Source organism: Tachypleus tridentatus, chromosome 6 (genome assembly GCF_004210375.1).
Source record: "Tachypleus tridentatus isolate NWPU-2018 chromosome 6, ASM421037v1, whole genome shotgun sequence".
NCBI lineage: Eukaryota > Metazoa > Arthropoda > Merostomata > Xiphosura > Limulidae > Tachypleus > Tachypleus tridentatus.
In genome coordinates, this window is record NC_134830.1 from 5,460,714 (window position 1) to 5,488,435 (window position 27,722).

General features: G+C 35.4%; 2 protein-coding genes and 1 long non-coding RNA gene across 10 annotated transcripts in view; 2 read left to right on the plus strand and 1 right to left on the minus strand.

Annotated features, from left to right (window-relative positions):
• The first annotated feature begins 336 nt into the window (after window positions 1-336).
• On the plus strand, window positions 337-6,554 carry LOC143251880 (uncharacterized). Of its 5 annotated transcripts, none has more exons than XR_013028685.1 (3): window positions 352-1,321; window positions 4,150-5,533; window positions 5,578-6,554. It is a non-coding gene; the product is annotated as an uncharacterized LOC143251880 (long non-coding RNA). The 5 variants fall into 5 exon arrangements; XR_013028687.1 differs by having other exon boundaries at window positions 354-1,321; window positions 4,150-5,229; XR_013028686.1 differs by having other exon boundaries at window positions 359-1,321; window positions 4,150-4,529; window positions 4,706-6,554.
• Window positions 6,555-7,396: 842 nt separating this feature from the next.
• Window positions 7,397-27,722, minus strand: part of LOC143251878 (uncharacterized) — an 80,321-nt gene continuing 59,995 nt past the window's right edge. For all 4 annotated transcript variants that reach the window (XM_076503199.1, XM_076503196.1, XM_076503198.1 and 1 more), the window contains exons 3-6: window positions 19,992-20,227; window positions 18,805-18,974; window positions 10,802-10,936; window positions 7,397-9,609 (exon numbers count right to left, since the gene is read on the minus strand). In XM_076503199.1, the coding sequence (XP_076359314.1) occupies window positions 9,444-9,609; window positions 10,802-10,936; window positions 18,805-18,974; window positions 19,992-20,227 (707 nt within the window). In that variant the 3' untranslated portion in view covers window positions 7,397-9,443. The remainder of the gene's footprint in view (window positions 9,610-10,801; window positions 10,937-18,804; window positions 18,975-19,991; window positions 20,228-27,722) is intronic.
• Window positions 20,167-26,907, plus strand: LOC143251879 (uncharacterized). The gene is made up of 2 exons (XM_076503200.1): window positions 20,167-20,305; window positions 24,837-26,907. Exon 2 carries the CDS (start codon window positions 26,309-26,311, stop codon window positions 26,825-26,827), a length of 519 nt encoding a protein of 172 aa, XP_076359315.1. The 5' UTR covers window positions 20,167-20,305; window positions 24,837-26,308; the 3' UTR covers window positions 26,828-26,907.

Below are 27,722 nucleotides of genomic sequence, written 5' to 3' on the forward strand. Positions count from 1 at the left end.
TCAGTATAAGAGTAAGTTACTCAACTCGTTGTGTGAGGAAAGTCAGTATAAGTTATTCCTTCAACATATACTAGTCTATAGAATGCAATAGTTCATCAGTGATGGCACTTTCCATCCTACTTGCGTCATTTTTGGCCATCTTATAAACAAAACATCACTTTCTTGAAATAAAAATGTATGTCAGAACAACTGGTATTGGTATTATCCTTCCTGATTCCACAAACAAAAATTGGCATCACTTCTACAATCTTTTATGCTGAATGTCGGGTGACCTTCGAACAACCCTTTTCCGGGCTGGGCGTGCTGAGGCGTTCTTGGAAGAAAGAGACACTTAACGGTACTAACTTGAAATTATTTTCCATAAAGTTAGCGTTGCTCAGGTGGGCGTAATTTTATGATCAGCTATGAATATTCTTTATGTCTAGCGAAGCACATGGTATTGCTTCATCCGGCTATAACGTTGCAAGACGGTTATTAATGATCGTGGGTTGTTAGGAAATTAGTGATATTGGGGCTGTGAATAGAAGTGTGTTATGTTAGTTCATAGTGATGGTTAGATATCGTATGGTTGATGTCAGGTCTTGCTGTAAACTTAGTGTACCCTAATAAGACATGGTACTACCCCTACCAGTGATCCAACGATGAATCTGAGGGGCGTTACTGATAAATATCTGGGTTTGATACCTGAGGTTGACATACTACAGATAGCCTACGTGTTGTTTTTTTTGCGCTAAACAACAAACAACGAATATTGTTGTCTTTGAAATCCTCAATAGGAAAGGACAACCGTCTACTTTACAACCAAAGTTTCGCCTGATAATAACCCAACTTCTCAACGTGTAGTGTCCCTTGTGGTCAGAAAGGTCAAAGTTTTCTAAATATCTTTATAACGTGTTGAAGCTAAACCTGAATAACCTAATAACCACAACGTACCTAAAACGCTGCCGTGAACTTTCTACTCACGAGAAACTACCGAGTGAAACTTTAATGTTGAAAGACAGTTAGGCCGCCAACCATTGACGTCATACTGGAGAATTCAAGACTTACGTAAGCAGTAGCTGTTACAAGACTAGTGTAGCTCATAAATCGAATTATAAAAGAAATAATTTCCGTGTTTTCTGTTTTCACATATTTTAAGGTTGTTACATGTTTCAATGCAATATAGTTTTGTAAGTAAACGTATAGTTCTAGCTTATTGCATGTTTAAGTGATCTCTTTAAAATAGTAAATTATTAATGAAAGAATACAATAACTTTTATGTCTCAATAGGTGGCGTCAGAAGTGAGGAGTTTCTTTAAAATAGGCATTAATCGAGCCTTGTGTGAGTATAGTTAGAATGTTTTGTTTGTAGGATTCTAAATTCGTATGCTGTGGGTAGAGAGTTTAAGACCTCGTTGAAGAGTTCTATTATAACCTTGGCACAATATACTTGCTTGAGGTATAACGGTAATAATGGCCTTTTGTTGCACACGTTAAAGCACGGCATGAGTAAACCACCTAGGTGGCGCCTCAGCAGGGTTGTAATTATCATGTTTTTCTGATCTCCACTCTTACGCCCTTCCTGTTTTGTTGTACATCCGATCCAGCAGGGGGTGTTGGTGGCCCAATTAATTATTTGAAGGTTTGTACTACAAACCAGCATGCAGAATAAATATATATATATATGTGTGGGTATATATTTAAAACCCATCTCAGACTTTTCCATATTGTTATAATTTCTGAAGTATCAGATTTCATAATTTATTTTGTAGATTTGTACATTGTTACCACAGTGTTAACATGGTTCGGAACCCGCAAAGTAGTTGGTGAAGAAAAGTTAACAAAAAGCATGAAATTCTATTAGGAGGATAAAAACGGGGTGTAATTGAACACTATATATCAAGACTGGTGTTGTATTTAATTATGGATAATTTAAGGATATCGGAAAATTAGATGAAAACCTGATAAATCAACCAAAAAATCTATTTTGAGTGGAACCTAGAACATAGTCTATTTTGAGTGACATCTAGAACATAATCTACTTTGAGTGACATCTAGAACATAATCTATTTTGATTGGCACCTGGAACATAACCTATTTTGAGTGACATCTAGGACATAATCTATTTTGATTGGCACCTAGAATATAGTCTATATTGAGTGACATCTGGAACATAATCTATTTTGATTGACATCTAGAACATAATCTACTTTGAGTGACATCTAGAACATAATCTATTTTGATTGGCACCTGGAATATAGTCTATATTGAGTGACATCTGGAACATAATCTATTTTGATTGACACCTAGAACATAATCTATTTTGATTGACATCTAGAACATAATCTACTTTGAGTGACATCTAGAACATAATCTATTTAGATTGACACCTAGAACATAATATATTTTGAGAGGCACCTAGAACATAATCTATTTAGATTGACACCTAGAACATAATCTATTTTGATTGACATTTAGAACATAATCTATTTTGAGTGGCACCTAGAACATAGTCTATTTTGATTGACATCTAGAACATAATCTACTTTGAGTGACATCTAGAACATAATCTATTTAGATTGACACCTAGAACATAATATATTTTGAGAGGCACCTAGAACATAATCTATTTAGATTGACACCTAGAACATAATCTATTTTGATTGACATTTAGAACATAATCTATTTTGAGTGGCACCTAGAACATAGTCTATTTTGAGTGATACCTAAAACATAGTCTATTTCGAGAGGCACCTAGAACATAATCTATTTTGAGTGACATCTAGAACATAATCTATTTAGATTGACACCTAGAACATAATCTATTTTGATTTACACCTAGAAAATAATCTATTTTGATTGGCACCTAGAAAATAATCTATTTTGATTGACATCTGGAACATAATCTATTTTGATTGGCACCTGGAACATAATCTATTTTGATTGGCACCTGGAACATAACCTATTTTGAGTGACATCTAGGACATAATCTATTTTGAGAGACATCTAGAACATAATATCTTTTGATTAACATCTAGAACATAATCTATTGTGATTGACATTTAGAACATAATCTCTTTTGATTGGCACCTGGAATATAATCTATTTTGATTTACACCTAGAACATAATCTATTTTGAGTGGCACCTAAGACATAGTCTATTTTGATTGACACCTAGAATATAGTCTATTTTTAGTGACACATAGAACATAATCTATTTTGAGTGTCATCTTGAACATAATCTATTTTGAGTGACATCTAGAACATAATATATTTTGAGTGACATTTAGAACATATTCTATTTTAATTGACATCTAGAACATAGTCTATTTTGAGTGGCACCTAAAACATAGTCTATTTTGAGTGGCACCTAGAACATTATCTATTTTGATTGATATCTAGAACATAATCTATTTTGATTGACACCTAGAACATAATCTATTTTGATTGACACATAGAACATAATCTATTTTGAGTGTCATCTTGAACATAATCTATTTTGAGTGACATCTAGAACATAATCTATTTTGAGTGACATTTAGAACATAATCTATTTTAATTGACATCTAGAACATAATTTATTTTGATTAACATGTAGAACATAATCCATTTTAAGTGACATTTAGAACATAATCTATTTTGATTGAGATCTAAAACATAATCTATTTTGATTGACATATAGAACATAATCTATTTTAATTGACATTTAGAACATAATTTATTTTGATTAACATCTAAAATATAATCCATTTTAAGTGACATTTAGAACATAATCTATTTTGATTGACATCTAAAACATAATCTGTTTTAAGTGATATCTAGAACATAATTTATTTTGAGTGACATCTAGAACATAATCTATTTTGAGTGACAGTTTTCGTATAGTATGTTATTATGAGTTGCTGTTTTACTTTGTTCAACATTCTCTCTAATTTTTTTTTCATCTCCAATGGAGTCACAATTTCAACTTTTATTATATATTACATTTTCTGTCATTCATACAGTTATTTGTGAGGTAATTAGTGAATATCATACAAGTAAGATTAAGATAATGAAGTTAACATTTGGTGTTGTGTCCACATGATTTATTTTTGTGGTTTTCCTGATTTTTTATAAGTACACATTTCTGTTCGATTATATTGGTGAAATTTGAAAATTACGATTTTACAGATGAAGGATTTACGTAGAGGGCGATAGTTTGATCAGGTAATGAAGTCTATGAAAAATCTCTCACTGGCCTTTTGTCAGTGATTCAAAGAGACCTGCCAACATTCTTTATCTGTCTGCAAACTCCTCAGGATGTAAAATTATAATCTGTCACTTCTTCAACTACTGATGAGGTTCTACACCTGAACAAAACACTGAGAAAAATAATATAGAAAATTAGATTGTTATTGTCACTGAGGACAAGTGAGGAGGTCTCTATGGAACACACAGAATGTTACTGAGTACAAGCGAGGAGGTCTCTATAGAACACACAGAATGTTACTGAGAAGAAGTGAGGAGGTCTCTATAGAACACACAGAATGTTACTGAGGACAAGTGAGGAGGTCTCTATAGAACATAAAGAATGTTACTGAGGACAAGGGAGGAGGTGTCTATAGAACACATAGAATGTTACTGAGGACAATAGAAGAGGTCTCTATAGAACACAAAGAATGTTACTGAGGACAAGCGAGGAGGTCTCTATAGAACACAAAGAATGTTACTGAGGACAAGGGAAGAGGTCTCTATAGAACACACAGAATGTTACTGAGGGCAAGTGAGGAGGTCTCTATAGAACACACAGAATGTTACTGAGGACAAGTGAGGAGGTCTTTATAGAACACACAGAATGTTACTGAGGACAAGAGAGGAGGTCTCTATAGAACACACAAAATGTTACTGAGAAGAAGTGAGGAGGTTTTTATTAAACAGACTGTTACTGAGGACAAGAGAGGAGGTCTCTATATAACACAAAGAATGTTACTGAGGACAAGGGAGGAGGTCTCTATAGAACACACAGAATACTACTGAGGACAAGAGAGGAGGTCTCTATAGAACACAAAGAATGTTACTGAGGACAAGGGAAGAGGTCTCTATAGAACACACAGAATGTTACTGAGGACAAGTGAGGAGGTCTCTATAGAACACACAGAATGTTACTGAGGACAAGTGAGGAGGTCTCTATGGAACAAACAGAATGTTACTGAGAACAAGTGAGGAGGTCTCTATAGAACACACAGAATGTTACTGAGGACAAGTGAGGAGGTCTCTATGGAACACACAGAATGTTACTGAGTACAAGCAAGGAGGTCTTTATAGAACACACAGAATGTTACTGAGAAGAAGTGAGGAGGTCTCTATAGAACACTCAGAATGTTACTGAGGACAAGTGAGGAGGTCTCTATAGAACATAAAGAATGTTACTGAGGACAAGGGAGGAAGTCTCTATAGAACACATAGAATGTTACTGAGAAGAAGTGAGGAGGTTTTTATTAAACAGACTCTTACTGAGGACAAGAGAGGAGGTCTCTATAGAACACAAAGAATGTTACTGAGGACAAGGGAGGAGGTCTCTATGGAACACACAGAATATTACTGAGTACAAGCGAGGAGGTCTCTATAGAACACACAGAATGTTACTGAGAACAAGTGAGGAGGTCTCTATAGAACACACAGAATGTTACTGAGGACAAGTGAGGAGGTCTCTATAGAACATAAAGAATGTTACTGAGGACAAGGGAGGAGGTCTCTATAGAACACAAAGAATGTTACTGAGGACAAGGGAGGAGGTCTCTATAGAACACAAAGAATGTTACTGAGGACAAGTGAGGAGGTCTCTATAGAACATAAAGAATGTTACTGAGGACAAGGGAGGAAGTCTCTATAGAACACATAGAATGTTTCTGAAGACATGGGAGGAGGTCTCTATAGAACACACAGAATGTTACTGAGAAGAAGTGAGGAGGTTTTTATTAAACAGACTGTTACTGAGGACAAGAGAGGAGGTCTCTATAGAACACAAAGAATGTTACTGAGGACAAGGGAGGAGGTCTCTATAGAACACACAGAATGTTACTGAGGACAAGCGAGGAGGTCTCTATAGAACACATAGAATGTTACCAGAAGACACAGATTCCTGGGGTAGATGAAGTCCATCAATTAGAAATCTTAAACCACCAGAGGACGCAGTGAGCATTAAGTAGTGATGACATAGCAGATAGGAGGCATACAACTAGAACCAGGGGGAACTGGAGAATCGGGATAACGTATTTGCTTTAATGGAATCCTGGAAAACAAACTTATCCCATATTATGATATCGAGGGTTTCTCAGCCTAGCTTTGGGAATATAACAATAAAAGTGTATTTTTTAAAAAGGTAAAGTAGAATTCACGTACAGGGCTTTAGGTTACAGCTGAGGGAGACCTGAGCCATTTTCTTGTGTTAAACCACACATGTGATTTAGCAACGTTTTATTAATTCGCACGTATGTCTTAATAATGCTACATTATACCATAAGTATTGTCTAGAAACGTTGTATTTGGTACAAGTATGACTTAGTAATATTGTATTAAACCACACGTATAAACTGCAGATGTTGTAGAACCAAGTAACATTTCATGATACCACATGTACACCTTCGTGGTAATAATGCAGCTCTTCACCACGTGGGGAGAAGAAAATCAGACAGATTAGGAAATTGGAAAAACTGCCAGAAGTCCTTGAGTTTGGGTTTTAATTGGTCATATGATTACACGTGACCTTCCAAGAAATCCCAGTTTTTCTAAGAACCTAACTGCGATCTGTAGCCAAAGTAGTAGATGATTGAAATTCGTCATTCCTTGAAACCATGGGTATGCTGCTAGTTTTAATCAACAGTTGAAACCTTATGTTAAAGGGCTGAAAAACAACAACAAGAAACGCCACCGTTTAAGATAATAATTATAGGTTTCATTGCTGTGTTAGGAAACTATATATCGGTGAAAAACCTATTTTGTTTCCAGTTGAATTCCAGCCATGAAATAATAAAAATCGTATAATTTATTTACTAACTTTATAAGTTTCTTGTGTTGTTTTAAATGGTATGGTTCATGGGGTCATAACCTTTACTTAACAGTCTGTTACGCATACAAACCGTTCCGGTTTAATCAAGATGTAGTGATACAGGTTGGACCTTTTCTCTGGTCTTTCACTCCTAACTTAGTAACGACTAGCTCGGGTAGCACTTGCGAAATTCAACGAACGAATGAAAGTTTGGGTGGGATTCATGTGTCACAATGTGTCCAGTAGTACTTGTGTGACAAACAACTTAACTAAAATGTGGATGGACCTGTGTGTCACAATATGTCTAAAAGTACTTACGTAACACAAATTCGTTTTGCATCGTTACATTTCGTAGGTCTGTGATTGCGTTTTATAAATCAAACCAAGATATATAGAACATACTTTTTATTACACAGTTTCACTGACAGAAACATTTTATTTTGTTTCATGGAAAAAAACACAACAAAAACACGTTATTCTGAAAAAAATTCTTAACTGTTAAAAGTATAAATTTAAGATTTCTCGGGAAACGAAACAGAGACATTAAACAAAATATAAGTAAATTAAATACCTTATTTTATAAAACAATATTAATAATATCAGTCGTATACTGAGTCAAAATTAATCAAAAAGTACATTCTAAACATGCTTAAAGTGAAAACGGTATTCAAAAGTTGCACATATAAAAAAAAGACGTTTGAATTTTTAAGCATTACCACTAGTCGATAGACATCTAAATTGCCCACTTATATATAGAAATTGTTTAGAATTCTTACAAAAATATTTTATAGGTTTTAACTCTGGTAATTCTTTCTTCTATAAAAAAATTCCCTAAACAATGAGTAACTTGCCATTTTTTTTATAACAACACCCTCTGGCGTCACTGAGAAATAATATCATATATAATTGTTCACTGAACAGTTTATTAATAAGCCGCAGACAAAGAAAAATATATCCACATGCAAAGTATCTCTACGGCTGAACATCAAACACCAAAACTTGAAATTATCAACTGTTGGAAATTTCCTTTGTTTGTTAGGCTTAGCGCTTTTAAGTTAAATTCAAAATTACTAACGAAGTTTATGAAATACCAAAAAGAACAACAACAAAATAGCATAGTAATAAAGCTTTTCTAAAATATAAAAAGTTGAGACTTGAGCCTCAAAATAAAGAAATGACTGAAAAAAATAATTTAGTTCTTTCAAATAAATCTAATTTCGTAGATCCGTAATAAAACACAAACACCTAGTGGTACGTGTGTTAACCAAGCTAAAGTTAATTTGGCTTTAAACCTAACTTCAACGTAATTTTCTTGGTAATCTTAAACCTAATCAAAAGTACTATAAAAAATTATATTTAGTTTCACAATCTCATACCTGGAATGACCTCGAGTGCGTTAAATCAATTTTTTTAGCACGAGAAATGTTGTAGTTTTTCGTTATTGTATTAAATCTCTCGTTGTAAACAAACACTACAAAAATACAATACGAAGTGTTTAGTTTTATAAATTATTCTCTTAATTTTAAACTCTAGTCTTTCATCTATTATCAAAACTTTACTTAAGAGATTTATTTATAAACCCAATATGATAGAAATTCTGAAACTACATCTATTAAAATCACAAATGAAATAAAGATGATTTGGTGATTATGAAATTATTTTAAATTTTCTTTATCAATATTCCTCATAAAACGACCCAGTGTTTAGATTTCCCACAGAAACATAATACCAACAAAATATGAGTGTCAAAGTAATGGTTGAAGATGGTAAATTCATGTATTAAACATAATGATAACGGTAGTACAAATTTTCAAATTATAACAAAAGACATACACAAGTGGGTTTGAGGCTTACACCAAACAATCCACTACTTACGTTTCTGAAAGTGTAAGCCTCGAACCAATTTGTGTACGTCTTTTGTTATAATTTGATATTTTTGTACCATCGTTGGTATTATGATTAACAATTACCAGTTAACAACGCTTACAACTGTTCGCTAATTATCTACTTAATTGTCTGATATAATTAAACAGGGTTCTCGTTCTTGTGGCCTTATTAAAGAATACAGTTACACGTGACTCTGGTAAAACAATGACAGACCTCAACAAGTGGAACAAACAACTAAATACAGAGGACAAATGAAAAAAGTTGGATAAACACAGTAAACCACCGGCACTATTTAGTGAGTAGCCACATTAGGCTTAAGTGTACGTTTATACTTGCAACCAGGCAGGGAATTATTAGAGACAAAAACGTTTCTATGGTAACATCAGGAGCACCAATCACAACTCTTCAAAATCGTTTTTATGTAAAGACCGGTGATTTCGTTCGAGCAGTGAAACCTGTGATTGGATGAGAACTGGAAACACGACCAGCGTATCACTAGATTCATGTGAGGGTTGAGACTAGGTGGCTATAGCATTCAATACGGTTCTGGTTAATCTCGTTCAAAAAATGCCCATCTGTGAGAATGCCGAACATGACTTCGTTGTCTCTGTTTGGTACGTTTATAATGTTCTGGGCGTTTCGGGCATTTTCCGCTGGTAGCATCGTAAGGTCCATATTCACAGTCTGGTATGTGACAGTAACCCGCCAGTACACACCTAAAACATAAAACACGTTTAAAGTTTCGAATCGAACAGACGAAGGCAAAATTTAAAAAAAAAATGCAAATAAACTTTATAAAACTTTGAAGTTATTTTATCTGCTGTCTTCGACATGTTTAGGTTTCACATTAATATAATTTTAGGTTCACAGATAAACAAACGTCTTACTAACCACATTACCAATATATTAATAATACTACTAACATATAATTTCAAGTTCGTATGACAGTAGCTACAGTATATATTGGTGAACATGACGAAGACGCTGTGTGTTAGAATATACATTGATGGACATTAAGAACTTCATACAACTGTTATAATACACAGTTATAAAATTAACTTCACAATACATTTACTAACGTTAACTGATGAAGAACTCGTATCATTTAAAAGTTAAGAACGAAAACTGACTTTAATTTCGTTATTATTACATCTTGTTCATCATCAGAACTACACATGGCCACGTTTTCCACCTCAACATCACCATCACATTTGTCTTCCAAACTGCCATGATTGATCCGTCATTATATCGTCCAAAACGAGAGCATATCGAAAAAGAAAATGGTGGCGTTGAAGGTTATTAATTATTTTATGTTTACAACGTTCTAAGTACATGTACAAAGATCTAGACCAGGAATATAACTGTCGAAAAAATAAAGAAGAGGTCAAAAGTAGCAAGATCAAGAAACCAATGTTAACTGATAAAATACACAAAGTCTGAAACATAAGAAAATTTAAAATGTAACTGTTTTCGCAATTAACTGGCGTTAAATATTTTTTAAAAAATACACATTGACCAAAATATTCATCTATTAGTTATTTCAATAACCATTTGCGTCATGGACCTGGTAAAATCAACTTACTATGAAGGACTTTTAATGGGTCTTGTGGATCTGACCAAAATAACCTTCGTTATAAAGAACATTTCTGGATGTTGCAAAAACGTAATTTTAAACATTTGAAATAGAAAAGTAAATATTACCCCAATTATTAATATTAAATACATTTTGTTTTTGAATCTAAAGAGTGAATATTTGTGTTTTATAAAGCCTTGAAACATTTCAACTAAAGTTCAACGTACACTAAGTCATAATGGAATATGACATGAACTGGTCCATAACAAAATATAGCTTATGATAGATAATTATGAAAGATGACGTCTCCTTGGTCATTAAGAAATATGACATACCTCTTTTCTACACCTACAAGAGCATCTCGTCCTCTTTTGATTCGTAAACAGGGCTTCTGGTGGTCAAAGCAATCGCAACTACATCTCCCGTCAGGATACTCTCGCATGTAGAAAGGAACAGGACATTTCTGACACCTGGTGAGAAAATACGATTATGTGAATTACATCTAATACAATAACACCAACAACTAAAGTGAGACGCTTCCTTTCATTCGAAGTCTTAAGTAAACAAAAGTGTTAAGTATCTAGTATTAAGCACTGCCTGATCAGAGGAAACTTGGTGGTGGATAAGAAGGTCTTGTAGTTAGTGTTTGAGATACACCATATTTAAAGTGATCTATTTTGAGCATGTAAGTTACTATATATTAAACATCGAGACTGTAGACACACATTCAGAAGGATCTGACATCTGTTAAAAAACAAGACTGTAGACACACTTTCAGAAGGATCTGACATCTGTTAAACAGCCAGACTGCTGACACACTTACAGAAAGATCTGATATCTGTTAAACAGCCAGACTGCTGACACACTTTCAGAAAGATCTGACATCTGTTAAACAGTCAGACTGCTGACACACTTTCAAAAAGATTTGACATCTGTTAAACAGCCAGACTGCTGACACACTTTCAGAAAGATCTGACATCTGTTAAATAGCCAGACTGCTGACACACTTTCAGAAAAATCTGACATCTGTTAAACAGCCAAACTGCTGACACACTTTCAGAAAGATCTGACGTCTGTTAAACAGCCAGACTGCTGACACACTTTCAGAAAGATATGACATCTGTTAAACAGCCAGACTGCTGACACACTTTCAGAAAGATCTGACATCTGTTAAACAGCCAGACTGCTGACACACTTACAGAAAGATCTGATATCTGTTAAACAGCCAGACTGCTGACACACTTTCAGAAAGATCTGACATCTGTTAAACAGTCAGACTGCTGACACACTTTCAAAAAGATTTGACATCTGTTAAACAGCCAGACTGCTGACACAGTTTCAGAAAAATCTGACATCTGTTAAACAGCCAGACTGCTGACACACTTTCAGAAAGATCTGACATCTGTTAAATAGCCAGACTGCTGACACACTTTCAGAAAAATCTGACATCTGTTAAACAGCCAAACTGCTGACACACTTTCAGAAAGATCTGACGTCTGTTAAACAGCCAGACTGCTGACACACTTTCAGAAAGATATGACATCTGTTAAACAGCCAGACTGTAGACACGCTGTCCTCTAATCTTGTAATTCTCCTAATTAAATACGAAAAAAAAAATCGCACAAAATTACAAATTTCTAATCTATTTCTTCTCTAGTCTATAAATAAGTTCAATACTTGGCACGTCTATGTGCAGAAGTATTGACGTAGTCCTGTGCTAATAAATTCCGGGGAAAAAAATCGCTATTTTTAGCCTGAACGACACCTTGTGTAACATATGGGTTAAGCGGCCAGGTCAGAGACTCATTCATAAGTTAGAATTACTGATCAGTGGGAGGGCATAAGGTCAACAGCAGTTGTCGCCTATGAGGCTTCTACTCTTATTAGAAGAACAGAATTCACTGTTATGGTTATAATATTCATACAGTTGAAGTACCGAGCCTGGTCACAGCTCTAACCTTGGACGTAACGGTAACTAAAATTGCCACCTGGTTGATGTTTTTATGGAATTGAACCTTGTAAGTGACAGCAAGTACATAGCTAGGGTTGCCACCTGGCAGGTTTATATGGACTTGTTGTTTTTTCTGAGTTTAACGATTTGCATTGTTTCCATATTACAAGAGGAATTCTTATGTTAAATGCTTCTTTGTTCAGCTAAAGGTCTTTATCGCTTCGTTGTCCCAACTGCAAGGTCATCACAAGCTGAAAGTCGTTGTTGAGTTGTCCCTGTAACAGATTCACTATTACGTATCTATTTTATTATCTGCTTGTTTCAGTTTAATATATATTTAGAATTGCATATGTGTATCGCGAAAGTTCCGCCTAGTCTAAATTTGTAGAAGATTCTTGGGCGTAAGAATCAACAACTACTAAATGTGTATGTGATACTAGCGATTGCCGGTGTTGCTGCTAAGTGAACTTTCGATAATGTCGCGTTAAAACTAATAAATACACACGCGGAGAAACAGTTTAATAATACTGTTGGTTTGCTACACTCAGTATACTATAAACATCGGTTTGTTTGTTTTGAATTTCGCGCAAAGCTACTCGAGGGCTATCCTAGCCGTCCCTAATTTAGCAGTGTAACACTAGAGGAAAGGAAGCTAGTCATCACCACCCACCACCAACTCTTGGGCTTCTCTTTTATCAAAGAATAGTGGGATTGATCGTCACATTATAACGCTCCTACGGCTGAAAGGGCGAGCATGTTTAGTGCGACCGGGATTCGAACCCGCGAACTCGGATTACGAGTTGAACGCCTTAAAACACTTGGCCATGCCGGGCCTAAAACAGCGGAAACTATAATTGTGGTAAATGCTTATTAATAGGAAAACGACAAACATTTGATCAGGAACGTTCATATATTTCAAACATCACAAATTTCAGAGAATTAGCTTCGGATCTAAATATTTTTACGAGGACATTAGATATTTTCATCAGAAAAACTCACGTGTGAAGAATAGAGTTACTTAGTACTCCCGTCAAAGGAAGTGTATCAACATAAAAGTGATTCGCGGCTCGTGAACAGTCGACAAAGTTTTCAGTTGCAGACCGGATAGAGGGCTTAATATTGTTTGTAAGTTTGTAAACCTTTAGCAAATAAATTAGAATTAATTCGCTCACCGCGAACCGTCGATAAAATATTCAGCTCCAGACGAGATAAAATACTCAGTATTATTTGTAATAACCGTTATTATGAATTGTATTGTTGTTTGTATATTAAAATATATTTGTATTGTTGTAGTGATATCACAGATACAAGCCATCGTTACAGTGTTGTCACATCTAAAGGTCACTGCTGTCGTGTTATCACAGATACAGGTCGTCGTTACAGTGTTGTCACATCTAAAAGTCACTGCTGTAGTGTTATCACAGATACAAGCCATCGTTACAGTGTTGTCACATCTAAAGGTCACTGCTGTAGTGTTATCACAGATACAGGTCGTCGTTACAGTGTTGTCACATCTAAAAGTCACTGCTGTAGTGTTATCACAGATACAAGTCGTCGTTACAGTGTTGTCACATCTAAAGGTCACTGCTGTAGTGATATCACAGATACAAGTCGTCGTTACAGTGTTGTCACATCTAAAGGTCACTGCTGTAGTGTTATCACAGATACAGGTCGTCGTCACAGTGTTGTCACATCTAAAGGTCACTGCTGTAGTGTTATCACAGATACAGGCCATCGTTACAGTGTTGTCACATCTAAAAGTCACTGCTGTAGTGTTATCACAGATACAGGCCATCGTTACAGTGTTGTCACATCTAAAGGTCACTGCTGTAGTGTTATCACAGATACAGGTCGTCGTCACAGTGTTGTCACATCTAAAAGTCACTGCTGTAGTGTTATCACAGATACAGGTCATCGTTACAGTGTTGTCACATCTAAAGGTCACTGCTGTAGTGTTATCACAGATACAAGTCGTCGTTACAGTGTTGTCACATCTAAAGGTCACTGCTGTAGTGTTATCACAGATACAGGTCGTCGTCACAGTGTTGTCACATCTAAAGGTCACTGCTGTAGTTTTATCACAGATACAGGTCATCGTTACAGTGTTGTCACATCTAAAGGTCACTGCTGTAGTGTTATCACAGCTACAGGTCATCGTTACAGTTTTGTCACATCTAAAGGTTATTGCTGATGTGTTTTCACAACACAGTGAAATTCCACAGTTTTAAACGACAATGGTAAAATCTGTTAAGAAACAAAAGCTATTTATCTACCATGTATAGGAGAATATGGTACTACAAGAGGACCATGTGATACATTTGTGTACTGTATTATCATATATTAGTGTATTGTAATACATTAGTGTACTGTATTATCATATATTAGTGTATTGTATTACATTAGTAGGCTGTATTATCATATATTAGTGTATTGTAATACATTAGTAGACTGCATTATCATATAATAGTGTATTGCATTACATTAGTGTACTGTATTATCATATATTAGTGTATTGTAATACATGAGTGTACTGTATTATCATATATTAGTGTATTGTAATACATGAGTGTACTGTATTATCATATATTAGTGTATTGTATTACATTAGTGTACTGTATTATCATATATTAGTGTATTGTAATACATTAGTAGACTGTATTATCATATATTAGTGTATTGTAATACATTAGTGCACTGTATTATCATATATTAGTGTATTGTAATACATTAGTGCACTGTATTATTATATATTAGTGTATTGTATTACATTAGTAGACTGTATTATCATATATTAGTGTATTGTATTACATTAGTAGACTGTATTATCATGTATTAATGTATTGCATTATATTAGTGTACTGTATTATCATATATTAGTGTATTGTATACATTAGTAGACTATTATTATATATTAGTGTATTGTAATACATTAATGTACTGTATTATCAAATATTAGTGTATTGTAATACATAATTGTACTGTATTATCATATATTAGTGTATTGTAATACATTAGTAGATTGTATTATCAAATATTAGTGAATTGTAATACATTAGTGTACTGTATTATCATATATTAGTGTATTGTATTACATTAGTAGACTGTATTATCATATATTAGCGTATTGTATTACATTAGTAGACTGTATTATCGTATATTAGCGTATTGTAATACATTAGTGTACTGTATTATCATATATTAGCGTATTGTATTACATTAGTAGACTGTATTATCATATATTAGCGTATTGTAATACATTACATACTGTATTATGGTATATTAGTAGTCTGTATTATCGTATGTTAATAGTCTGTATTATTACGTATCAGTAGTCTGTATTATCGTATGTTAATAGACTGTATTGTTATGTATTAGTAGTCTGTATTATCGTATGTTAATAGACTGTATTATTATGTATTAGTTGTCTGTATTATCGTATGTTAATAGACTGTATTATTATGTATTAGTAGTCTGCATTATCGTATGTTAATAGACTGTATTATTATGTATTAGTAGTCTGCATTATCGTATGTTAATAGACTGTATTATTATGTATTAGTAGTCTGCATTATCGTATGTTAATAGACTGTATTATTATGTATTAGTAGTCTGCATTATCGTATGTTAATAGACTGTATTATTATGTATTAGTTGTCTGCATTATCGTATGTTAATAGACTGTATTACTATGTATTAGTAGTCTGTATTATCGTATGTTAATAGACTGTATTACTATGTATTAGTAGTCTGTATTATCGTATGTTAATAGACTGTATTACTATGTATTAGTAGTCTGTATTATCGTATCTTAATAGACTGTATTACTATGTATTAGTAGTCTGTATTATCGTATCTTAATAGACTGTATTACTATGTATTAGTAGTCTGTATTATCGTATCTTAATAGACTGTATTATCACACATATTTGACTTAACCCTATCTGATGTGTGTAGAGGTTGGATTTGCTTTGTCATATGCCGTTTTTTCAGTTTTTTACGTATGTGAGAAAGCTAAATGTTATCTTACAACTGATCTGGAAATGCAGAAAACTGAGAAAATATTTTAAGCTTTGTTTAATTCGTTCGGATTTACAATATTCTGTAAAGTTAAAAAGCGAGTGAATCACGATACCCACCTACTGGATATTGGAGTTCTCCAACCAACTATATTGTTCTGTTCCGAATGAGCTTTCGGCAAACATCAAGAAAGTGACGTATACAGCCAATGTACGTGACGCGTCAGTGACATGTTGCACGTGCTTGTGCATGATAATAACGGTGATTACCATAACAGTAACTTCGTTAGACTGTCTTTCACTCGTCACTTTCACTATCAAAAACAGACAAGTCTAAAAAAGATAAAATTATTTATCTCGTGTCTAGAGTGCAGAATTTGTTGTGGTCCGAGTAGAAAGTTTTAACGTTTATTTTTTTTTTGTAATCTGTTTCATGATTTAAATATGATAAACTATAGTTTCTTTAGCTTATTAGTTTTCGAAACTTTCATATCATTAGTGTTTAAAAATTATGTGTAACTTGACGCACGAGCTGGAACCGTAACCTGAACTACTTCTGGCTGACGTATATTCTGGTTTTGCATAACGCCTTTGGTATAATCAACGAGCGCTATCTCTTTTAGCTGCTGACTACCAGACTTACCCAGACAAACTAAATAATGCTGTAGTACTGGACCAGACATATTTCCCTCTTACAAAAACATGTACCTGAATAATATGATGTAGTTCTAGGCCAGACATTTCGTCCTTTTACGGAAACATGAATTTAAATAATGCTGTAGGTCTAGGGCACGCATACCGAACTCCACTGATAAGGCGGTCTGTGGATTTACAACACTAAAATTAGAGATTCGATTCCTCTCGGTAGACTCAACAGATAGCCCAATGTAGCTTTGCTATAAGAAAACACACACAGACACACCACACTCTTACGAACACATGTTCCTAAATGTTATTGAAGTTCAAAGCTAGACGTACTGCCCGCTGAAGAAAAAAAAAATCTACCTAAATAATGTTTCTGTTAGGAAAACAAAAGTAAATATTAGTCTAGGTGCTTTCATAATAAGTTTAAGAACACCACGTGCACTTACTGAACATAACTAATCAAAACCCACTTGTTAAAACATGTAACAATAAATGTCAGGCAGGTTGTTGTTTTCAACGTTTATTTTTCACCTATAATTAACGACCGATTTTTCCTGAAAGTCTTCATGCAATTAAATATCAAACAATAACTAAAACCTGCTACCTTTACCCGGGTTTCGTGACTGACACTCAACAGTGCCAGAGAGAGAGAAAAAAGAACCTAAAACCTTCATAAAAAAAGATGTAATACACACGATAAAATGTGTTTATTTTTGAATTTCGCGCAAAGCTACACGAGGGTTATCCATGCTAGCTGTCCCTAATTTAGCAGTGTAAGCCTAGAGGGAAGGAAGCTAATCATCACCACCCACCGCCAACTCTTGGGCTACTCCTTTACCAACGAATAGTGGGATTGACCGTCACATTATAACGCCCCCACGGCTGAAAGGGAGAGCATGGTTGGTGCGACGGGGATTCGAACCCGCGATCCTCAGATTAACCACCTGACCCCGCTTGCCCTTCCTCTGGTCAGTAGTAGTTCTAGACTACAAGAGGTTATGTCTGAGTGTTAGCAGTCTCTGACCTGGCCGTTTAGCCCATGGATATTTGACAATACGCATCTTACAACTAATTTATTATTTAACAAAAACAAACAAATTTTACACGTCCTTTTAATTTTCTGTTTAGTTTACAACGTGATTACTACCTAGCAATATTTAAAACACCCGTTGAAATTTTACCATAGTACCAACAGGTAAGTCAATGTATTTTCTTCACATTTTAACTGCAAGTAATTTGTAACCTTCAATTAATTTATTTAAATATATTTTTAATGAATTACCCAGGAGTACACATATTTATGAAAATTTCATTTTGATTCTTTGTAATTAGCTATTACGACTTTATTAAGTCACTGGCCTTATCGCAACAGTCGAAATATTTCGTAGTAGTAGGCTTGAAAATGTTGAAAGTAACTGAAGGTTGTTTGTACGATACCTATTACACCAAACAAAGGACTAGAATGAGATGAGTACCTCACGTGATGTAGATAATACGAACGAGAGAAGCAACAACTAGTCACGTGATTTACCTACCTTGTGTTGAATCGTGAATCATACTAGAAATCTAATATGGCTCTTATTTTATTTTTGTTAACTCGAACAACTGTTTGTTTTATTTCTTGGACTACTTAGATTTCTGATGTACGTTGTAACATCACTAAAACAGAGCTGACAGGAGAATTTAACGTGTAATTTCCTTCGCAAACAAAGAATATACAACTTACTTTGATGTTTGATCACCAGGGGGCCCACGACGTTGACTGGTGGGTTTTGCTTGTATTCGTGGTCGGTTGTTTATTGGTTGACACTCGCATTCGGTATGATTGATAAACAGTAACTTTTCTACGGCATTGTTCAATCCTATTCGTATGCTGTTGTCTTTAAGATGGAGGGTCTGTGGTAGAGAAATGTACTATTTTAGTAACATCGTGGTCAAAGTTTCAACTTTGGTATGGTTCATTATCGTAGATGCCGGTACAAAAAAACAACAAAAAACTCGTTTTTTATGAAACATTTTATATTAGTACAACGAAATGATTTCTTCAACGTTGATAGGGAAGGCTATTTTCATAGTAAGCGTAGAATCATAAATCATCCAAAAATTAGGTGTAAGAGAGGTTCTCTTTAAGTAATCGAATATATAATATCATAATATAGAGCGTTTTTTGTTCCTACTAAAGCACAAAGCTACACAATTGCAGCACAATCAATTAATGTTGATTCATTTAGGCCTAATTACAATCAATTTGCTCAACCACGTAATGAACGTGAACAAACCTAATGGTGAAAATTTTCACGTACTGATAAATGAAGATCTTCAGGGTAGTTTAGGCAGCAAAACTTTGCAGACGACAAGTTTTTGTAGCAATGTGAAAACACTGATTAATTTAGGCCTATATATAAACAACGTGGAAATCTTACCATCTTTCTAGATAAATTTTGTATTAAGTTGAACAGGCGTCTTCTTTATATGTTTATTGGTATGATAATAGATTTTGTTGTTTTGAAAATTAAACAATTCCTAAATCATACTCATTTATTATTGTTGATTCTTAAAATGAGGTCAAAGCATGTAATGAAATGTTACACTTTAAGATTTACATGCAGGTCTAAAAGTGTACGTTAAATATTCTATGTGACAGTGCTGATTAATGTGACTCTAGTAAAATTGAAAACAGAAGATTGGGAAAAGATAAAATAAAACAATTATTGGCTGATGATTTGGAGCAAAAGAACAGTTCATTAATCATTCTTTGTTTTTGATATTATAATTTTTGGCCTAAGTATAAAAATAAATACACATACGTACACAGTTGACACACAATCTCACTTCTAAGTTATCAAACTAAACCAGGCCTCGCTACGGAACACTGGGAAGTAGAGTAGTTGGGAACTAGCAAGGAACACTTACATAGAAATGTAAGGTGACTTCCTGCGTGTATAGGGGGCCACATGTATGGAGTTCGTCATCGCAACACCCAGTTTCATCTGCACACCGATGTAGTATGGTACAACGAGGTACGTACTGTTTGGAAACGTCTGGAAAGTAATCCTTCACTCGAACTACTTGGGGCTGTGGGGTCTTGCATACCGTCTTCCTCCTAATCTCCAGGAAGTGGTCATTTGCTCGACGGACGTCTTCAAGCTCTACATGAACGACACAACAATATGTCTTTCATCCTTCTATTGAACAGTGACGAAGACTCATAAAATAAATTGAAACAAGTGAGTTAAATATGAGTACAAGCACGCGCTGATTATAATTTCTCATGAATAATTTTATATTTCCTTCAATACAATTTGCTAAAGTTGCTATTTATATAATCTTACATATATTCAAGTTGGAAGCTAGTGACTAAGATGGTGGTGGTATAAATACATTAACAGTTCCCAAATAGACGTTCCTCGGCCCCTCGAGGGTCACCCTAAATTAGAGTGTGATTATAATACTTCATATCACACACGACGGTTAACAGAGTCAATTGGGGCGTCCACCCCACAGTTCACATTTGATAGTTTAACACGCGATTCTGAAATATTTAATCAACTGCTCATACTCGAGAGTCTAACATAACCATTTGGGGTATCTACCCCACTGCTAATGCAAGCCACTGGAACATCTACCCTACAGTTCACGCTCGATAGTTTAATAGATGTCACTGGGGCATGCACCCTAGCGTTTATCGGAATTAGCTGAAAATAAACTATCCAGCATATGGGAAGTGTTGTTAGAACGTCTAACGAATCAAAAACATTTGAAAATAGGTTGTTTCCCTCCTAGTGATTCAGCGGTAAGTATAAAAACTTCTAACGCTGAAAGCCTGGTTTCAATATTTCTTGTGGGCATAGCACAGATAGCCCACAGTGTAGTTTTGTGATTAACAATAAACAAACAACATTAGGTTACTGTTTATAGGCTGCCCAATACATAATTGTCATTGAATATTAGATGTTAAATCTATCAGGGATGCTTTTCAAAAATCATTACATATGTTATAATTTCACGAACAAAGGACACCCTTGTGCAAATTAATTGAAACGAGACGGAAAACTACGATTTCTTCAATTTTTACGTTTTATTTCTGAAAATCTAAAAATTACTCACAAATTAATACATGATATAACCGCCTTTATTTTTCAGAAAATCATTAATCCGCTTTGGCATCGAGTCCACGAGTTGACCGGAATCTTTACTAATTTTTGGAACGCGGTACCACAACTCCATTATGGCTTCAATTAGCTTATCTTTTGTAGTACAGTCTTTTCCCCGAAGTCTTTCTTTACAAATCGCCCAAAGCTTTTCAATAGGATTTAAGTCCGTAGAGTTTCCAGGCCAGTCCAGCATCTTTATTCATGTTATAGTCATAAAATTCTTCACAAGTTTCGATGTTTGGAACGAAGCCAGATCTTGCTGAAAAATGCCAGATCCATCTGGAAATCTCTTTTTTCAATTCTGGAACGACTCTTCTCTGCAAAACTTCGATGTACTGTGGTCCTCGCATCATACCTTCTACGATATGTAAGCCTCCGACGCCACAGTAGCTGAAAAAGTCCCAAAACATCTTCTTCAAGGGATGTTTTACGAACTGATTGATGTGAGATTCTCGAAGTTTCTCACCTGGAGATCTGCGAACATGAAGACTTCTTTGACTCTGTACGAAGAAATGAGTCTCATCACTGAATAACACCTTCCTCCATTATTCTTGTGTCCAGTTCTTGTATTTCAGACCCCATTGATACCGTTTTTTCTTCATTGAGTTGATAAGAAGTTGTTTTTTTAACTGGTCTCCTTGCCCTTCTAACGCAGTTTCGAATGACGTAATATTCCTCAAAATTTCGTCATATATCCCAAAAATAGATCGACTGTACTGCAAAACACGCCTAATGACGCCGCCTGTGTCCAGCGATCCTACATCGACCACCATGCTGAAAATATTGTAAAATGAGCATTTGTTTCAATTAATTTGCACAAGGGTGTAAGAACCCAATAGTCATTTGATTAGGAAACATAAACCTTAAGCCACTTCAGGTGCAGTTAGACAGTCTGAGGAAGACTCCCAGTTGATAGTCTTTGGTTATTGTCCTAATTTTCAGAAATAACAGAAAATTTTGTTCACAGGGCCACAGTCAATCTGGTTCTGCTATACCTTATCAAATCTGGTTCTGCTATACCTTATCAAATCTGGTTTGCTATACCTTATCAAATCTGGTTCTGCTATACCTTATCAAAGCCAACTGAAAACTGTACAGAAGAAGAACGGTGCTCTGGTCTCCATCAACAAAATTTTGGTTAGAAGTTTAGTGACCTCCTTTACATGTTTATGTCTGTCTGTCAGTCTGTAAATAGACTGAAAACACGTAAGAGAGGCTTACTATAACCAAAATGAGTGTAAAAAGAAAAACTTTAGACTGTTGTTTTATTATAGATACACCTCCTTCGTTTCGAGCCTAAACCTACGTCTAACTGAAGACTATTTACGATAAGACAACCACGAAAGAAATAACTGAAGAAATCCTTACTTCAAGCAAGGAGTGAACCATTGATAAAGAAGTATCATTGACATTAGGCAGGCCTCGGCATGGCCAGGTGATCAGGGCGCGAGACTCGCAGTCTGAAGGTCGCTGGTTCGAATCCCCGTCTCACAAAACATGCTCGCCATTACAGTCCTGGGGGCGTTGTAATGTGACAGTGAATCCCATTATTCATTGGTAAAAGAGTAGCCCGACAGTTGACAGTGGCTGATGGTGTTTAGGTGCCTTTCCTCTAGTCTTTCACTGCTAAATTAGCCCTCGTTTAGCTATGGGCGATATCCAAAACAAACAAACTCATGGGGCACTTAATGAAGAGTCATATTTTAGTTTCATGAGGAAACTATGACCATAGACCAGCGAGATATTAACATTGCTATTCTATAGCAGTATCGCAGGTGAAAAAATGAATTAAAACCTAATCCAAAGAAAACCTAAAGAAAGGATCAACTTAAATCATCTTCCTCTTAGGATCTTGAATAGTGATTAGCCGTATTCAAACAAATAGCTACCTTGTGGTGGATATGGATATAACGTATTCCTTTACATTGAAAAGGCAAACCAGCTCATAAATAATAAAAAAATGCTCGTTTTTCGGAACAAAGTGTTTAACACGAAGAAGAAATTTTAAGACACACACTGGTGACCAAAATCTTAAGGCCAATAAACACAAAGAAAAAATATGCATTTTGCATTGTTAGACTCATCCACTTGTTTGAGTACAGCTTCGAAAGATGAAAATAAGAAAAGGGAAAAAAACAAAACAAAAACATTTTAACATTTAATAGGGAAAATGTGAACACTATAAAATTAGCCTAAATACCAGTTTGTCAAAAGTTTAAGACCATACTGAAACGAAGCGTTAATCGGTAAACACGTAACGAAATTTAGTCATTTGTGCTCAAGCATTAGCGTTGTCAACATCTCCCACTGACATCTCCTGTGTTACATTGGGTAAAAACATGACAAAGGCTAAAAAGATGACAGAGTTTGAACGTGGCAGAATTGTCGAGCTGCAAAACCAAGGTCTCTCTCAACGTGTCATCGCTGGTGAGATTGGGCGTAGTAAAACTGCTGTTGCAAATTTCTTAAAAGACCCTGAGGGATACGGAACGAGAATTTCAAGACACCAGCCGATCGTCGAACCAGATTAAGGCCCTTACGGATACAGAATGCAGCTCAAAAACAATAAGACGGCATCTGCGAGAGAAAGGCTTTAAAAACTGTAAACGTCTTCAAAGGTCACGCCTCCTTCCACACCACGAAACAGCTCGATTAAACTTTGCTGAGAAGCACCAAACATGGGATGTAGAAAAGTGGAAGAAGGTGTTGTTCTCTGATGAGAAAAAATTTAACCTGAATGGTCCAGATGGCTTCCAACGTTACTGGCACGATAAGGATATCCCACCGGAGACATTTTCTACACGACACAGTGGTGGAGGCTCCACATGGAACAATGGAGCTTCAGGTTATACAGGGGCGTTAAACAGCAGCTGGCTACATTGGCATGTTGGAGAGCATCCTTATTGACTGAAGGCCCTCGCTCGTGTGGAAATGACTGGATCTTTCAGCAGGACAACGCTGCAATCCACAATTCTGGATGGTCCAAAAGAATCACGTTATTCGCCCGAACTGAACCCTACTGAAAATGTTTGGGGGTAGATGACAAGGGAAGTCTATAGAAATGGACGTCAATTCCAAACGGTGCATGATCTTGGTGAAGCCATCTTCACCACTTGTAATAACATTCCAGCCAGCCTTCTGCAAACACTTATATCGACCATGCCAAAGCGAATGTTTGAAGTTATTCGCAATGAGAGTCGTGCAACTAATTACTGAGACCTATTGTTGGATATTTCTTACCCTGTTTAGAACTTCTTTTTGGTATGGTCTTAAACTTATGACCAGCTAGTATTTAGTCTAATTTCATAGTGTTCACATTTTACCTATTAAACGCTAAAAAAGTTTATTTTTATTTTCCCTTTTCTTATTTTCATCTTTCGAAGCTCTACTCAAATAAGTGGTTGAGTCTAACAACGCAAAATGCATATTTTTTCTTTATGTTCATTGGCCTTAAGATTTCGGCCAGCAGTGTATTTGTGTAATTAATTAATTGATAGAAAGAATATTGTTCTATGATTGGTCAATTGCCACTGAACTTACGATAAAAGAAATGAGTAAGAAGTTAATGATTGTCAAACTTTTAAAATTATTTTAGTAATTTCAGAATGCAAGATGACTCAGAAGTTCATGGACTCTATCAACAAAATAATCAACCAAGTAAAGCTGAATGGTCACCAACTAGCCAGACCTAAGACGACTGGTATCTTATTATTCATTATTTCAAAATCAAGTAAACTCTCCTTGTCCTAATTCGACATAAATTGTAACCATGTCAGAACTCAATAATGTCGAGAATGTTCCCACATGCCTCAGTTAAATACCGCGGATTCATACTTGATAAACACCTGGGAGACAGCTGACAGCTTTTTGATAAAATGTTCCATTCCGATTTCACTTATTGGGGCTTAAAGCCACCGCTTATCTTATAACTCCATAAAGATTCCATCGACCTCACCTAACATATGGCCACACTAATTAAAGTGTATCTCCATAACGACTATATTCGGCCTCGTCTAACATATGGCCACACTGCTTGGAGTGTATTCCCATAAAGACTTCATTCGACCTCATCTAACATATGGCCACAGTGTTTAAAGTGTATCCCCATAAAGACTTCATTCGACCTCATCTAACATATGGCCTCTCTGCTTGGAGTGTATTCTCCTTGGAGACTTCCCTCGACCTCGTCTAACATATGGCCCCACTGTTTGGAGTGTATCTCACTAAAGACTTTACTCGATCTCGTCAAATATATGGCCACACTGCTTGGAGTGTATCTCCATAAAGACTTCATTCTGCCTTATCAAACATATGGACACACTATTTGGAGTGTATCTCCGACAGACTTCATTCAGCCTTGTCAAACATATGGACATTCTGCGTGGAGTATATCCATTTGAAGCCTTCAGTAGACCTCGTCTAACATATGGCCACACTGTTTGGAGTGTATCTCCATATAGACTTCATTCGGCCTTGTCAAGCATATGACTACAACGCTTGGAGATCTCTTCTACTGCAGCAGACTACAGATCCTGCAGCGTTGTGTATTCCAGATAGGAACACTCCAACTACCTATTTCAGATAAAAAAATTCTGATCCAATATTATCCACAGACTCTGGTGCTTTTTCGCGATAATCGACCTCAGTTTGTTTGTTGCTGTTTCTGTATCCAAACTTCATGTTTGGAGACATTCTCTCCTTTTCGGTTTCAATCTGTAGATGTTGTTACAACAAACAGAACATTTGTTACACCATTACGTCATGTTCTAGCCGTTAGGTGACGCTGATCATGAAGATACTTCAATGCTGATTTGCTGTTCTTATTGTTGGCTTTTGACGCAAGATTTCGCGGGAAAAATAACGTAAGAAGATAGAATGAATAAAAAGAAGAAACAGACATGAATGGACTACAAACATACAGCTGTAATGAAATACCTTTCGTCTCCTAAGCACCTATTATCATATCACATAATTAAAGAGTAACACTCCTGTGACTGTCAAACACTTGGCTGGAATGAAATAACGTCTTCAAAAATAATAACAACCAAAAAAACTTACCAGTTAAACATAGAGACAATGAAACCTAACCAGCTAAACATAGAGCCCATGAAACCTTACCACCTAAACATAGAGCCAATGAAACCTAACCAGCTAAACATAGAGCCCATGAAACCTAACCAGCTAAACATAGAGCCCATGAAACCTAACCAGCTAAACATAGAGCCCATGAAACCTTACCAACTAAACATAGAGCCCATGAAACTTTACCAGCTAAACATAGAGCTCATGAAACCTAACCAGCTAAACATAGAGCCCATGAAACCTTACAAGCTAAACATAGAGCCCATGAAACCTTACCAGCTAAACACAGAGCCCATAAAACCTTACCAGCTAAACATAGAGCCCATGAAACTTTACCAGCTAAACATAGAGCCCATGAAACATAGCCACCTAAACATAGAGCCCATGAAACTTTACCAGCTAAATATAGAGCCCATGAAACCTTACCAGTTAAACATAGAGCCCATGAAACCTTACCAGCTAAACATAGAGTCCATGAAACCTTGCCAGCTAAACATAGAGCCCAATACATGATGTTACGTGTTATAGAAAACTGGAAAATAATTGGTTTATATTTTTATTTTGTTCATCAGTTCTTACAGGTTGTATGTTTAATACGTGAGAAATAATATTTGTTTTAAAGCAGTTATGTAATACAAAGATATATATATATATATATATTTAAATCGATTTGTTATATTGAACATAATAATAATAAACGTAAAATAACTTGTCGTGTCTTGTTTCTACCTTTTGTTTTTCGAATCCTACTCTGGAATCCCTTTACTTGGTTCAATATTTAATAGGAAGAATTTTTACTGAAAACCAACCCGAAATAGCACGAAAGTCCTTTGGGCTAACAAGTATTTTGTGATCCTCGCGGGTAGTGACGAAATCAAAGACACCTAAAAACACTGAACTGTAGACTATCTTGGAAATGACTCATCATTCAAAGAAATTAGTGGTTGTCCATTGACCAGCCGCTGATTCCTTTCAACACACACACAAAGAAGCAACATCCAAAGTGAATATCGTAATACCATAGACATAGGTAACATGTAAGTTCAAGGACTTTGACGTCTGAGTCATTAATGCTACTATGTTACGTCATCTTATCTGACGTTTCAGGATTAGTTGTAGCTGGTTGCTACATTTTGTGACCCCAAAATTAGAAAAGCGTTTCTGGGACAATAGAGCGTGAATCACGAATTGTCGGACTGGCCGTTCAGGAATCATATGACGGGCCACGCTCGACCTTTTGAAATAATAGAAACTAGAAAGAACGTGACAGTTTCACACAGTGAATGTTTGTCAGATTTCATTACGTCATAGAAATATAAGTGCAATAACACACTAAAAATATTATAACTTTTGAATAAATCCAAAGTACTGTGCAAATGGTTATATAAAACAAAAGCTATGACAAGAC

Excerpts from the sequence above, each read along its gene's own strand:
- LOC143251879 (XM_076503200.1), top strand. The coding sequence starts at position 26,309 with ATGAAACCTAACCAGCTAAACATAGAGCCCATGAAACCTTACCACCTA.